Source organism: Zootoca vivipara, chromosome 8 (genome assembly GCF_963506605.1).
Source record: "Zootoca vivipara chromosome 8, rZooViv1.1, whole genome shotgun sequence".
Taxonomy (NCBI): Eukaryota; Metazoa; Chordata; class Lepidosauria; order Squamata; family Lacertidae; genus Zootoca; species Zootoca vivipara.
Window position 1 is genome coordinate 2,673,486 of NC_083283.1, and position 16,007 is coordinate 2,689,492.

A 16,007-nucleotide genomic window follows, 5' to 3' on the forward strand; every position below is an offset into this window, starting at 1 on the left:
GGAAACACACATTTTAAAGAACTACAGCCACTGTTTTCTCCTTGTCTGTAATATTTCCAATCCCAGCAGATGAATTTTACTTTAATGAGATGTCATTTTTAGAGAATGGTTTTAACATCCCTTCAAAAAAGTCTTATTCCTAAACCTTTATAAAGCACGTCAAGATTATTAAAACAAAATTTACCACAGACAAATATATATATTTTAAAAAATTAAAAAGAAAAGTTCTGAAAACCAGCCATTTTGCAGAATCCATGACACAGCTGTTTTCCAAATGTGATGGAAAAGGCTTTCCGAGTTATCTGCTTAAACACAAGGTTTCTGTTTACTTCTCACTTTCTTATCAAATGAATTTGGGAAGAAAAGGAAAATGACAGGAACTTTAAGGACATTAGTCACAATTCAGCGGCCCTTCAGATTAACGTGCCAGAAGCTGAAAAGAGTACGTACACACACACACACACACACACACACACCAGGGAGGGAGGGAGGGCGCGAAATGGTGCACAATACAAGCCCCACTTAGAGCACTGGCGAAACACACAATTTTGGATTCCAAGAGCAAGTGGGGAGCAGTTCCACAAGACCTTTTGAGAGCCACTGAGCATGAAGTGAGAAAGAGGAAGGCAGGCAGGCAGAGGTGCCCAGGCAAGTTCTTCCAGCACCTGCCGCAGGGTCCCATATCTAAAGCTGCTTCTCTGCCACCCGGATGTGAGACCACAAGAAAGGAAAGCACTTTGCTGCTTACTTTCTCCAAACGCGAGTACTCGCTGCTGCCTCCCCCCACCCCCGGTGAAATATAGATCGCCACGTCTCTGTGATGCATTGCACGCTGGAATCACGCAGTCTCAGCACTTGCTTGCTAAGCTGGGACCCCAAAACCCGGCTCTCCCGCTCATAAATCCCAGCGTGATTTAACAGGCCTAACCCCTCTGCGTCAGGGTTCCCGTTTCCCCTTGCAATAGCAAAGTGTCAGCAGTGTGGAGAAGGGCTGTGGCTCTTTCTTCTAGGACGAGTGAAAGGCCTCTCGGACCACCTTCCCCCCTTCCCCCCTCCTTTCCTGCCATGCTATGGTGCGGCAAGAGCAGCTGTGAATTTTTGACTGGCACAGGGTGCCCAACAAATGAAAAATAAAAGGTATGGGGAGGCTTTGGTCCCAGTGCATTCCTGCCCCCTGCCCAAGTGAAATATATACAGGGTATGATAAGAGCAATCGGCCTACACTTCCTCCATGTAAATAGTTTTTGGGCTTGCTGATCAGAAGGTTGGCGGTTCGAATCCCTGTGTTGGGGTGAGCTCCCATTGCTCGGTCCCAGCTCCTGCCAACCTAGCAGTTCGAAAGCATGTCAAAATGCAAGTAGATAAATAGGGACCGCTCCGGAGGGAAGGTAAACGGCGTTTCCATGTGCTGCTCTGGTTTGCCAGAAGCAGCTTTGTCATGCTGGCTACATGACCTGGAAGCTATACGCCGGCTCCCTCGGCCAATAATGCGAGATGAGCGCGCAACCCCAGAGTCGGTCACGACTGGACCTAATGGTCAGGGGTCCCTTTACCTTTACAGGAGGTATCATCTCCAGTCATTTGATTTATCAGTAAATGTAGCATGCAGACACAACTTTAAATTTATTAGGTTATTTAATGTAAACTCAATGCATATTACAGTTAGTTATTAATGCTAGGAGTAAGGATTCTTTAAAATTATTTTAAAACTATTTAACTATTAAAATGTTTTTTTAAAAAAAAAATCAAGACACACTTCCAGAATTGTCTTAACAAAACAATTTGGCTTGGAATTGGGGTATTCAACTGGTGAGTTTAGAACTTGTTGCCAAGAGGTAGTAGCCAGCAGGGGGGAAAAACAACACTGGCAGCTTTTGTCGTTTCAGAAATTACCTGCAAATTCCTAAACTGGGGCGGGCCAGAGCTTATAGGATGAAAGTAAGAGGACTGCTCTTTTCCAAACAAGTTTCTGAACTTCTCTTACTTAAGAGAAACTGTCACCTCCGTTCAGCATCCTCAAAAAGGCATCTTTATCGAGATGTCACAAGGCATAATAGCAATTGGTTTCATCAACCAGTTAAAAAGGCAGATATTTAATCAGCTGGAAGATATTTAATCAAGATGAACACACGAGGAATGCTGGGTCTCGCCAACTGTCAACTCACAAAAGTACTTTTAGACGTGCAGACCAGGAGGGAACAAGCAGGATTGGCAAAAGCTGTTGGCTTGCGGGGAGGAAAGCGCTCGTAGTAATAATAATAATAATAATAATAATAATAATAATAATAATAATAATAATAAATTATTTATACCCCGCCCATCTGGTTGGGTTTCCCCAGCCACTCTGGGCAGCTTCCAACAGAAAAATAAAACACAGTAATCTATTAAACATTAAAAGCCTCCCTAAACAGGGCTGCCTTCAGATGTCTTCTAAAAGTATAGAATTCGAAACCTTCGGAAGTCGAGTCGTTCTGATGTCGAGGTATGACTGTAGTTGTTTTTCTCTTTGACATCTGATGGGAGGGCGTTCCACAGGGCGGGCGTCACCACCGAGAAGGCCCTCTGCCTAGTTCCCTGCAACTCGGCTTTTCGCAATGAGGGAACCGCCAGAAGGCCCTCGGTGCTGGACCTCAGTGTCCGGGCAGAACAATGGGGGTGGGAGACGCTCCTTCAGGTATACTGGACCGAGGCCATTTAGGGCTTTAAAGGTCAGCACCAATACTTTGAACTGTGCTCGCAGGGCCGGCCCTACAGCCAGGCTGGGTGGCGCCGGGCACCACGGCGCCGGCCCACCAGGAGGGCGCCGCGAGCTGCGCCCACCTCCCGCTGTGCTGGGAAACGGGGTGGGAGGGCACCGGAGGGATCCGGCACACCACGGCACCAGGGGCGCTTAAGACGGCCCTGTGTGCTCGGAAGCTCGCAAGTAGCTTCCTCATACCTTGAAGCATGCAACTGATGCACTATTCAGGGTAGATGTCCTTCCCTCAGCAGGACTGTGAGCCTCACTCCCAAACAGAGCACCTGCTGGCCCTTCGACACACATCTAGCCTGAAATGCAGTGTTAGAAACTGAGATATGAAAGCTAGGAGCTAAATGGCACCCTAAATGGGCGCCACAACAGAATGTCTAGGCACGCTTAGATAAAGTGGATAGAGCTTCTTTCACTCACCTGCTCACTCTCCCTTTCTCTCTCATAGTACTAGAAGAACTCAGGAGCATCCAGCAACACCTAACGTTGGAAGATTCGGGACAGAAAAAGGAAGCACTTCTTCCCGCAGCACACAGTTGAGCCATGGAATTCGTGGAGGAAAAGGCTTCTGGCCATGCTATCTGTGCGGTATTTCTAATGCCAGAGGCAGGATGGGGAAGAGGAGCGGAGAGGGAGTTGTTGAGCTCAGGGCCAGCTTGCAGGCTTCCCAAGAGCACCTTGTTAGCCACTGTGGTGGAGCAGAAAAGCCTTTGGTCTGATTCAGCTGCAGGGCGCTTTTTATGTTGCTAAAACAGCCGGGGGGGGGGGGGGTGGCACCCAAAAACCTCCTTGAAACCAGTAATTCAAGCGCTGGCCCTCCTCACACAATCCTGAGCAGGTGCTGAACTGCAGCCCAGGACACCTGTCACCTTCTCTTCCTTTACCAAATATTGCTTAAACAGGGGGAAACAAATCTAGAACAATAACGAACACTTTATTTTAATACCTTCAGCAATTTCATAATGGGTTTTGAAGGAACAAAACATTTAACTTTAATGAAGTAAATATGAGTCTCAACCTAAATATTGCTTCAGCTGCCGGGATAAAAGCACAAATTAAAACCAGAGTGGGAGGAGAAGAATCTCGGAGTCTCATTTTGGTACCTTTAATTGCCACTGGCCGGCATTTCGGGGGAGACGGGGAAGAAAAGGAGCTCTCCGCGGCAGCTTAAGATAAACTGACCTTTTAAAACAATACGGTCTCGATACTTCCGAAAAACACAATCTGCGCGCGCACACACACACACACACACACACACACACACACCTCATTCCCTTGCTTCCCTGGAGGAACTTAAAATTGGGATTGGAGAAGTGTCAGCAGAAAGGAAGAAAAGCAGCAAGGGAAAGCTCCCAGGGAAAACTCCATTTTTCTGCCAAGATCCAGATGAGCACAGGGCCAATGATGGGAAAAATCTGCTTTCGCAACAGTCATCCCCCCCCCTCCCTCCGGGAAAGGAACTGAGAGGGAGCGATCCGTGCATCCGCCTGGACCATTACCAGTGAAGCATGAAGGCAGCGTGTTCCCAACATGTCTTTTCCGTCACAGCAAACAATAGTCAACAATGAAGAGAACTGCCAAAATCGAAAGGGTACTTAACTTCTGGGGGCAGCATAGCACTTGTTCTCTATGTGAGAGCACCTGAAACCGGTTGACAGGACCGCTCCTGAAACCAGGACACGTCTGCAAACCTACAGGGACTTTGAAACCAGGACACGTCTGACTCTGCAAACCTACAGGGACTTCTCTAGGTAACAAAAGCCGTAGCGTTTAGCCCACCAGGCAAGCCAAAGGGTGTGGGTGAGAGTGGCGCCTCAACATGTGGCAGGAAGGGGTGACCCAGGTGGGGATCAGCAGCCCCCCCCCTCGGAAACTTGGACACCAACACCAGCTCAAAGGCCAGTGACCAAGGAGTGCTTGCAATGAGTTGCATACACCCAAAGGTGGTGGGTTTTTTTGGGGGGGGGGTTTCATTCCGGTGACTGAGAACTGAGGAGATTTTTGCAAAGGGAGATTTCTTAGATGGGGCAAATAGGACTCAAGGGGTGCAGCCTTAGACGGGACCCAGGTTCAAATGCTGACTTGGCCTTATTACTGCCCCAAGGAAGTGTGCAGGTCGCAAACTTCCTGCCACAGTGAACCGCTTGAGAGACCCAGCTCTCGCGCTGCTCTGTGAAACTGATGTGCATAAGAAAAAAGGGGGAGGGGCTCTAAAATTGGTACTTCCATGCCCCATTGTGCTTCACATACAATCAATGCAAAGCTTATTGTACATATCCTAGTTAACTTGTGGGGGATCGTGGCAGATAAAGCCATCAGCGATTCCACTCCTGCCAGTTTCATTAGGCAGCTGCTCCCCTCTCAAAAGCTTCTCTGGAATGCCTTAATTGAACAATTCAGTTGTGTCCATTGTTCAGGAAACCTTGGAAGCTCGCAATGGCTTTCCGGAGCACTCTGGCTGCGCTCGGGTTTCATCCTCAAATGCAAGAACAGCCACGATACCACAGGCCGTGATCACTCATCTACCCACCGGCACAAGACAGTTCACCGAAGGAGCACCACCTGAAATTCATCCCCCAGGATTTGGTCCCAAGTGATTTCTCAAGGGCTCCAGAGAGACCCGTGGATTTCTTGTGCCGCTGCTGGTGAAGGCCAGGAAGCCCCACTCTTTTGCAGCCCCACAGTGGAACGTAAAAGGTGGGGAGGGGTAGGAACTCCCCGAAGAGATAAAGGGGGAGGAGTGAGAAAGAAGCACAATCAATAAATCTCAACCTCATTGGAGCTCTTATTAAGTAAATTAATTTAAGTTAATTTAACTCGATCATGACTCCCGATCACAGTGATTTAGTGAGGGGGGAAATTGCATTAGGAAAGGCCGCACACACCAGATAGAAGAACGGAAGAAAATTAGATCCACTTAGCAATGTGAATTAATATGGAAATAGCAGGTGTAAATTTAACCTTATCAAGAGAGTGAAAATTATCTTCATAAATTTGTAGAAATAGCCCCCGAGCTGCTTATAAATCTATTTAAAACAAAAATATTACAAAAGTGCAGTAAAATTAATTTAAAATATACTCCCATCTATTGCCTGCAGAAAAGTCAGTGGCAGGGTGAAGTTTAATGCAATCTAGCAATAAGGGGAGAAAGCAAGAAATCACCAAGGGGTTTAGCACTGGGGGTCGAGGGGGGCAGGAGAGAGAAGGGTGAGGTTTCCCCTCTCTTCTCTCCCCATCCCTCTGCCCCTGACACCTTCTGGGAGGCACATTTGTCTTTTGCCTCTAAACAATTACTTTACGGGAGAAGGAACTCCTCCCGACGTGGGCACAATGCCCCGGCCAATGTGAAACAGGACAAAGCAAAATTAGACCCCGTGAAAAGCCTCACTACGAGGGGAGCAAAACCACGTCAGCTTCACTCACATAAATCGCAAGGGCAGGACACAGGGCCTCACTCATCATCACTCAGACAACCCTGAATGTTGGACTGGGCAGTGGGTTTGGCAGCCGCCATACTGCTCCCAGTACGTTTCCGAGCACAATTCAAAGTGTTGGTGCTGACCTTTAAAGCCCTAAATGGCCTCTGTCCAGTATACCTGAAGGAGCGTCTCCACCTCCATCATTCTGCCCGGACACTGAGGTCCAGAACCGAGGGCCTTTTGGTGGTTCCCTCATTGCGAGAAGCCAAGTTGAAGGGAACTAGGCAGAGGGCCTTCTCGGTGGTGTCAAAAAGGAAAACAACTACCAGACTTTTAGAAGACATCTGAAGGCAGCCCTGTTCAGGGAGGCTTTTAATGTTTAATAGATTATTGTGTTTTATTCTTCTGTTGGAAGCCACCCGGAGTGGCTGGGGAGAACCGGCCAGATGGACGGGGTATGAATAATAAATTATTATTATTATTATTATTATTATTATTATTATTATTACTGCTGGCTACACGTGAAGAGGCTGTGCAAGAGGTAAAACACAAAGAGACTTTGCAAACTGCAGCCATAGAGACACCCTGAGCATTGACAAGACTAAGGTGGGATCGCAGAATCTGGTACAGTACTTGCTGCAGGTAATATTCCACAGCAAGCACAAACAACATGCATTTTTTACAATCAGGAAATACGGGCCGAGGGAGGAACTTCAATGAACTGATGGTAGCCGTGAGACTTAAAACCAGCTATACCAGATCACAGAGTCCACTGAGTTCAAAAGTGACAGCAGAAAAGGGCCAGGATCTGGAGCAAACATTAGCCCTTTTCAAGCATTTAAAGCTTCTGCGAGAACAAGGGGAGTATGTTGGACACTTCGGCTACTCTCCAAGGGTGTTCACATGTTGAGGGCGCACCTGCAGTAGGGTAGCTGACTAAGACCGCAAAGGTCAAGGATAGCAAACGTGGGGCTCCCCAGATGTTTTAGACCACAACTCCTGCCACTGTCCAGGTGAGCTGGAAGCAGAAGCGCTAAGGCAAAAATTAACCTGCAAGAAGTATCCTTCTTCTTCCCTCCCAACAACTTGTTGAATTGGCAAGTCCTAGAACTACTTTTGGGGGGGACGGGGATGACCTATCACAGAACTCCCGCCCTTCTATTTACAGTCTCTGCTCATCCAAGAAGCACTTTTGTCCAGATCTCTCACTGAGCATCTGTGGCCTTCCTACACAACGTGCAAAAAGGGGGGAGGTGAGGGAGAGAGAAAACACGCAAACCAATCTCCTCCGATAAATGGGCAGCATTTGCTGTGGATGAGGTAACTGAGGAAGAATGGTCATTTCAGCAAGACACCCGTAGCACACGAAGAAAGAGGAAACTGTTTCCATCAAGATAGGCTTCTTTCAACGGACTTAAATAAAGCACGGAGAGTCAATCAATAGTGCTGGCAGAGAGAGAGAATGGACACACCAAACCTTAGAGTGGAAGCAAAGGAACATAGGAACCTGCCTTGCACTGAGTCAGCCCATCTATCTCAGTATCGCCTACACTGACTGGCAGCAGCTCTCCAGGACTTTAGGCTGACTGCTCTCTCAGCCCTTCCTGGAGATGCCAGGGGTTGAGCCTGGGCTCATGCTGCACAATGCCCATGTGAAGAACGGCTTCCACCCCCAGGAGACTGTCAGAAAAAGGTCGGCTGCAGCCCCTGTGACACCCGCAGGAAATTTAGCCAGGCAGTGAAGACGTAACAAGGATATAGTCAGGAGATGCAGCTGCTCAACAGAACCTGGGACAGCTACCCATGTGATGAAAGCAGCAGCTAATATATAGATATAATAGTTGGTCCCCATGATGCTGGAAATCTGCAGGGCCCTTTGGAAAGAGGTGGGGTAAAAATGGTGCAAGTTTCTGAAATATAGGGAGGGAGGGCACTAGAAAATAAAAAGACTAATGGCAGAGAAATGACACAACTCTCAGAGCCAGATCAAAAGGAAGATTTGTTCACACATTCTTGGGAATATCCATTAAGCCAGGGGTGTCAATCACATGGTCAGAGATCTTACCAGGCCTGCCAAGGGCATGCCTATCCAACGCCAGATTTAGGGGCAGATTATCAGTACGCCTAAATGCAACGTTGCTGCAATCAACAGCAATGATATAAATCTCATCTGTGTCAGGCTTAAAATAAGAATAAAGTAGGGCTTTGTGACTTGGCTTTAGCAGTTCAAGCATTTCCTCCTCCAGAAGAATTTAGAGTTGCAAATGAGTGCAATACCCTCCAACGGAAAACCAGCTCTTGTTTTACAATAAGCACAAATGATCTTCACATATACAATGTCTCAGTCTTTCCCCCTTCATAAACAGAATCTGTACTTTACATAAAGCTATTCTTAAGCAGGCTGGGTGGGATAATCAATTGTTTTAGGAAGGTAAATGCTGTACTCCAATTTTAAATTCTTGAAATAGCAATTGTTTTGATACTGTCAAGTGTTACTAAATTGCTGGTGACAGAAGTTCCCAGATAAAGCATCTGGTTCTTAATTTTTAAACTGTTTTCAAACTGTAACAAATACTGTATAATCAGCTTTTAAAAAACGGGAATATCAGCATTTTCTTTTATTTCACCAAGTAATTGAGGAAGTTTATTCTATTTGATTTTAAAATTCATTCTCCCCCCCCCTTTTCAAGCCAGCTGCCACACTCATTTGTAAAACTTTGTAATATAGTTGAGCACCTTAAACTAATTGCTTGCAAATTGCAACTGGTCATCCGCTGAAGGGATCTTGTAACGGAGGGAGGTTTGAAAGGGATGACAACCTCTACAGAGTGTGCGGAGAAAGAGGCAACTTATTCAGGCTGGAAATGGGAAAGCCGGAAGGGGAGAACAGAAAAATGAATAAAAGCAAATTCTAGTAGAGGAATAATGAAAATAATGAAATCCTATAAATTCCTCCATGCAGCCTCCTCCCAAGAAACTGTGGGAGACTTACCTATGAGAACAAGCACATGGGATTGGACTGAAAGTACATTTTCTAACACGGGGGATCCTCAAAAATGTATACTGCCGTGTTTCCCCAGAAATAAGACACTGTCTTATATTTATTTTTACTCAAGAAGACACACTATGGCTTATTTTCGGGGGGTGTCTTATTCCAGCGGGAAGGGCTCCGTGCATAGCTGCCAAGTTATCCCTTTTTTTAAAGGGATTTTCCCTTGTGCTGAATAGGCTTCCTCGCGAGAAAAGGGAAAACTTGGCAGCTATGGCTCCGTGCGGCGCAGTCCATGTCTTATTTTCGGGGTATGGCTTATATTTCAGAAATGCCTAGAAATCCTGCTATGGCTTATTTTATGGGTATGTCTTATTTTCGGGGGGGAGGGTACTTATATGTCACATAATCTGAAGAATCCCAAAGTAGTTTACATAAAGCACAATAAGATGGTTACAGAAAGAAAAATCTATACAGTATGATGACCAAATACTGATGACCAAATATTGATCAGCTACTGATGTGAAGGCTGAGATGACCCCCAAACCCAAAGAATCCATTGATAAGGCAGGAGCATATATGAAAAGCAATAAATTTTGTTTCCATGGTTTAGGTTTTGTTACCTGTTTAGGGAAGTTCTTGATGTTTGATGCTTCATTGTGTTTTTAATATTCTGCTGGGAGCTGCCCAGAGTGGCTGGGGAAACCCAGCCAGATGAGCAGGGTATAAATAAATTATTAAATCATCATCATCATCATCATCATCATCATCATCATCATGGCATCCCTCATCTAGCCCAAGCTGTCCAGAAAGAGACCAGCAGAATCAGCAATTGTTCGACAGGTGCTGAAGAACCACACTAACGGCCCCATGGCTTTAGGTCTCTCCTAAGTCAGTGATGGGCAACCTTTTGAGCTTGGTGTGTCAAAATTCGCCAAAAAAACCAAGCATAACTCGGGTGGTGTGTCACTTCGAGAAAAAAACCATAATTTTGCGATATTTATAGTTTAAATAACAAAAATGTATAGTTGTAATATATAACTGTATTTAATAAACCAAAAACTAATTATTTAACCAACCAAACCAAAAAACCCTTATTTATCACAAAGTGCCCAGAGTTGTTGAGCTTTTTGGGGGGAGCTGCTGACCAAATTTTGGAGGTTTTTTGGGGGGGTGCCCCAAAGCTGCTGCATCTTTTGGGGGAGGAAGAGAACAGAAATAAATGACGAATAATACCTTCGCTGGAACTAACACACAGCACCGACATAGTCTGCCAAAGCGACAAAAAAACCAGCACAGAAAGGGTTTAAAAAAGAACGCTGTTACACCCAATCATAGTCTGCCAAAGCGCCAGAAAAAACAGCACAGAAAGGGTTAAAAATCCAATCTCTGGCTACCAGCAACAACAACAACAAAGGATCCGGGTTTTAACAGCGGAGACAAGCTCTAGCGGAGACAAGCTGTAGGAGGAGCGGGAGAACAAATGGGGGGGAATGACAATGACAACAACAACAACAACAACAACAACAACAACAACAACAACAACAACAGCGCGAATGGGCTGATGGGGCACGTGCCAGCAGTGAGGGCTCTGCGTGTCACATCTGACACGCATGTCATAGGTTCGCCAACACTGTCCTAAGTGGTCAACACTTTGGCAAGGCGCTTGATCTGCAAAGCAGTTTCCATTGCTCATAAGAACAATGCGATATGGCTTTTTTTAGCTGATTGGCAGTTGTAAACAGATGCCCACTATAACATGGTACCAACACTGGAACAATGGTCAAAGCTGCGTCGGAAATTCTACCTGGATGTCGAGAGCCTTCTAGACTTCCAGCTGTGAGCAGGGCTGCTGAAAGATGCCGCAGAGGCCGAAGGAGCAGACGTTGCCGCCTTCTTCACAATCCTGTAGCGAGTGTTCACCACTTTATTGGTTGTGGGGCTTGCATGAAGGAAGCTGGAGCCTGGGATTTAAAGAGAGAGGAGGAAGAAATTAACACAGGCCTGAAGAAACATGTAGAACAAGACTGGGGTCGTGGGAAAAAAGGATCAACTCTTTGCTGAAATGCACAGATACGAATTCTTATCCACACATACATACAAAATGGAGCATTGTTTAATAAAACAGAGCCCAGGGTTATAATATCCCTCAATAGGTTACACTTTTGACTACTTTCCCCAAGTGCAAAATGGTCAGAACTGTGAACCCAGGAAGAGCATTACAGGATCAGGCAGTTCTCATGGCAGCTGAAAGCAAAAATGTTCCCATTTTCCTTCAAGTATTACAAGATAGAGCAGGAACCTAAAAACCACATTAGAAACATCAGAATAAATTCTCTGGTTAATCTATCTCAAATTTTAAATCTGGTAACAACCATTGTGAAAGGGTTTTGAAGAATGGACAGCAAAAGAACAAGGAGGGAACCAACTTTTTTCCTCCATCAGTGGTTTTGATCACAAAGATGCAATTGTACACGCTCTGCATAAACTGAACTGATGGTTATCTTACACTGAGTAAGGCCACAGGCCTATCTAACTCAGTATTGTCTAGACCAGGCATCCCCAAACTCGGCCCTCCATATGTTTTGGGACTAAAACTCCCATCATCCCTAGCTAACAGGACCAGTGGCCAGGGATGATGGAAATTGTAGTCCCAAAACATCTGGAGGGCCGAGTTTGGGGGTGCCTGGTCTAGACTCTAGACCAGCCTTCATGGACCTGGTGTCCTCCCCTCAGCCCAGCCAGCAAGGCTATCTGGAGGGCAGCAGGTTGGCAAAGGTTGGTCGAGGCAGAAGCCTTTTCCGAGACCTGCCATTTAAGATATGCCAGACTTCCCAAAACTGGTACACTCCAGCTGTTTTGCACTACAACTCCCACCAGGCTGGGGAAGACAGATATATAGGCTGAACATTTGGAAGAGCATCTTAACAGCTAGAACAATACAGCAGGGAAGCAAGCTTCCAGAGGACGCTGCTTCATTTCTCTCCATGGGAGTTTTCAAAGAAAAGGTTGAACAGGTTTCTATCAGAGGGAAGCTTCAAGCGGGCATTGGACTAGAAAACCCGTGAAGTTCCTTCTGTGTGCTCCCCAGGAGCAGATTGTGAAACCTACAGAACGCTGCCCCGTGTCTCTCCATCCTAACCCGCCCTCTATAATCAAGCCTTCAGCACCCTCCGAGGGCTGCTTCTCATCTAAGCCCTTTGTTGCCAGAACTTGAAAAGATTAGCAGAAAGAAGCAGTGCCTGACTCTTCGGCCTGCTGCTTCTCTGGAGCTCCAGGCACAGACCTCAGTGGCGTTTTGCCAGCAACTGCTGCCTTCCCCCAAACCAAGCACAACACCGTCAAATTCTGACCAAGAGAAGCACCCAAACCCAGCTTCATCATACCTACAATGACAACACACCCACTCAGCACCACCTCTCACATCTAAGCCCCGGGTCTTTCGATCCTCAATTGCCACAATAGCCCTGAGCTACACTTCCCACTACGAATTCCCACTTAGCCCCTTGCCCTACCTCTCTGCCCCCCTGGTCAGATGAACAGCTTTTGTTCTTCCCTTGTAGCATGTGGCTTAGCTCACTTGCTTGAGTCATTTAGAGCAACCGGCTCTGTCCTGCAGGCATTTCACTGTGGCCAGCCTCCCCTGATCTCTGGATTGCAGCACATCCAATTGTGTGATTGTGTTAGCCTTCTCCTGTACCGGCGAGCAGGGAATGATGACCTTCTGGCCTCCTCTAAGGATTCCACACTTATAAGACATTGGGGGGCAGTAGGATACGGGGAGCAGTGGGTGCCTAGCCTGCCTGCCTTGAATATTACAAATGCTTCCTATTTGTGCTATTGAGTGTCTTTGGACACATTTTGCAGTCATTTAGAAAGAACACCTTTATCCGCGACATCTACACTCCCAAACAGATTTATGTATTTAATCATTTCTACTTTCACAATATTTTGCAATGTGATATACACACCATTTTTTCTGCTGAATGCCCCATGCAATTAACAGCTATATGTTTGATTCTGTTTCTTCCCCTTCTTGATAGCCAGCAATTTTTTTTCACAGCTTTAAGGAATGCATCTAATTGCCTGACTTTTATAACATACAGCTATAACTGCCCAGATAATTAAAGCTGACACTACATGCTGAGACGAAGTCTGCTGGTTTTATAACTGATTTGAAGAGATGACTCTCCCCCCCCCCTCCTTTGGGAATCCTCTAATTAAAATTATTGCAAGGTGGAAAGTGGAAAAAAGGAGGCCCATATATATCTATATCTTTTTTTTCTGAATGTCTTCTGCCTGCCTTGGGAAATGCAACCTTAATATTCCCTACTAGCTAAGTTAGGCAACTTCTAAAAGGCAATATATCAGGAGCAGCACCAAATGAAAGTCCACAGGTGGTCCACTTCTCTAGAGAAGGGGCCAAAATTTTGCCCAGAGGCAGGTAGCAGACACCCTGAGCCTGGTCACCCATATTTTCAGGCCTATTTAAGTAGAATTAGCTCCTCTGCTGCTCCAGAGAAGCGGACACGGAGCAAGGGATTCAAACTTCAAGAAAGAAGATTCCACCTAAACATTAGGAAGAACTTCCTGACAGTAAGAGCTGTTCGGCAGTGGAATTTGCTACCAAGGAGTGTGGTGGAGTCTCCTTCTTTGGAGGTCTTTAAGCAGAGGCTTGACAGGCATATGTCAAGAATGCTTTGATGGTGTTTCCTGCTTGGCAGGGGGTTGGACTGGATGGCCCTTGTGGTCTCTTCCAACTCTATGATTCTATGACTCTCAAACTAGGAGGAATCATGCCTTGTCTACTTCACAAACCTTCACTTCTAGGAAACATCCTTATACCATTGGTCCATCTTGTTCAGTATTGTCTACACTGACTGGCAGCAATGGCTCTCTGGGTCTTCAGACAAGGAGTCTTTTTTCAAAGCCCTACCTGAAAGACGCAGGGATTGAACCCAGGACCTTCCTGAACACGAAGCGGGTGCTCTCCCCGCAAGCGATGGTGGTGGCCCTTTGCCAATGAGTAGTGTGAATCAAGAGTCACACAAGGCAAGTCGTACCCAGAGCAGCAAAGCTATCTCCTGGACAGAAAAGCAGCAAAGAGAGCCACAGTAGAACCTCTGTGTTCAGACGCAGTGCACCTCTTTCTGACAGATGCCTTGGACAAGCAAGAGAAGATTACTGAAGTATCCGATTGGTCTCTGCTGGAGACAAACTGCTGGATTAGAGGGGCCTTCGGTCTGACCCTACAAGGCAACTCTTACATTGTGATCAAGAAGGGACTGACAGAGGAAGAGGAAGAGGAAGAGGAAGAGGAAGAGGAAGAGGAAGAGGAAGAGGAAGAGGAAGAGGAAGAGGAAGAGGAAGAGGAAGAGGAAGAGGAAGAGGAAGAAGAAGAAGAAGAAGAAGAAGAAGAAGAAGAAGAAGAAGAAGAAGAAGAGGAGGAGTTTGGATTTGATATCCCGCTTTATCACTACCCAAAGGAGTTTCAAAGTGGCTCAACATTCTCCTTCCCCTTCCTCCCCCACAACAAACCCTCTGTGAGGTGAGTGAGGCTGAGAGACTTCAGAGAAGTGTGACTAGCCCAAGGTCACCCAGCAGCTGCATGTGGAGGAGCGGAGACGCGAACCCGGTTCCCCAGATTACACGTCTACCGTTCTTAACCACTACACCACACTGGCTCTCTGGAAGAGTGAAGGGAGATAGCAAATCTAAACAATCGAGCTATTTTTGCTTCTAGAGTGGGTCTAAAACAGCCTGGAGTATTAAGGTGGGTCTTGGGCATGGAAAGTTGGAAGGCGGCTGATGTAGACAGAGATAGTCTGCTGGAGTTTTCCTCAAAGCTGCCATCCGGGAGTTTCACAGTGGTCTCCAAAAAGTACATCCCATTCACACCCAGTGAAGAGACCTAAGTCCTACTTAGCTCTCCCACTTCCTTCCCAGTGCTGGCAAGTCACTGGAGGTTGTTGCTGCTTCACTCCTCCAGACTTGCTCCATGTGGTCCTGAATCACAAAGTCACACTCAAATGAGACTCGGGGAAATCAATGGACATGACGAACTTAAGTCCATCGGCTTCATTGGGTCTACATGGAGCATGACTTGGTTGAGATACTGCCCACTGCTTTCCGAGGCAAAATTCTACCATGATACTTCAGTGTAGTGACAAAAGTCTACTAACAGCTCCATTTGCGGCATGTTTGCATATCGCCTTGAATAATACGTAGAAGGTGAATAATAAATTAATAAGTAAAAGCTACTTGGCTCCCGAGAAAAGAGAATATATTATCAAATGGAGGCTTGCAACCTTGAGCACTAGGAAAAATGTGAACAAAAAGTTAGCTTTGAAAGCATTGTATTTTTTGCTGGGGGGGGGCGTGTTTTTGTTTGTTATTGTGGTCTGTATTTTTGTGTTTTTATATTGTAAACTGCCCTGTGATCTTCAGATGAAGGGCAGTACAGAAATGTAATACGTAATAATAATAAATGGACAACAACATTGCAATAGTACACACACTCCAGTCTGCATGTATTGGATAATTCCACGTTGCAAACCACTTAAGAGATTTTTGTACAATCAAGTGATGTGTGCGTTGCAATGCTGCGCGCGCGCACCTCTCTAAATAAATAAAAAAAATAGACATTTTTGGACTCCCATCGACAAAGCTCCATGCTATGCCAGCATATCCGCTTTCCAGGGTTCCTCCCAAGAAAAACCTATAGCTATAATTTTACTAAGCCTTGCCAGTAAGGACTAATAAAAGAAGAGTTGCTATAAAGTATATTAAAAGACAAAAAAGGGTACATTAAGGTAATGTTAAGTCTCATAATTCCCACAAAAGGCAGGAA

The 16,007-nt window shown here is 45.9% G+C and overlaps 1 protein-coding gene across 1 annotated transcript in view; it reads right to left on the minus strand.

Moving 5' to 3' along the window:
• ZC3H3 (zinc finger CCCH-type containing 3) overlaps positions 1–16,007 on the minus strand; it is a 236,474-nt gene that overhangs the window by 143,225 nt on the left and 77,242 nt on the right. The window contains exon 4 of the mRNA XM_035124913.2: positions 10,965–11,121. Within this exon, the coding sequence (XP_034980804.2) occupies positions 10,965–11,121 (157 nt within the window). The remainder of the gene's footprint in view (positions 1–10,964; positions 11,122–16,007) is intronic.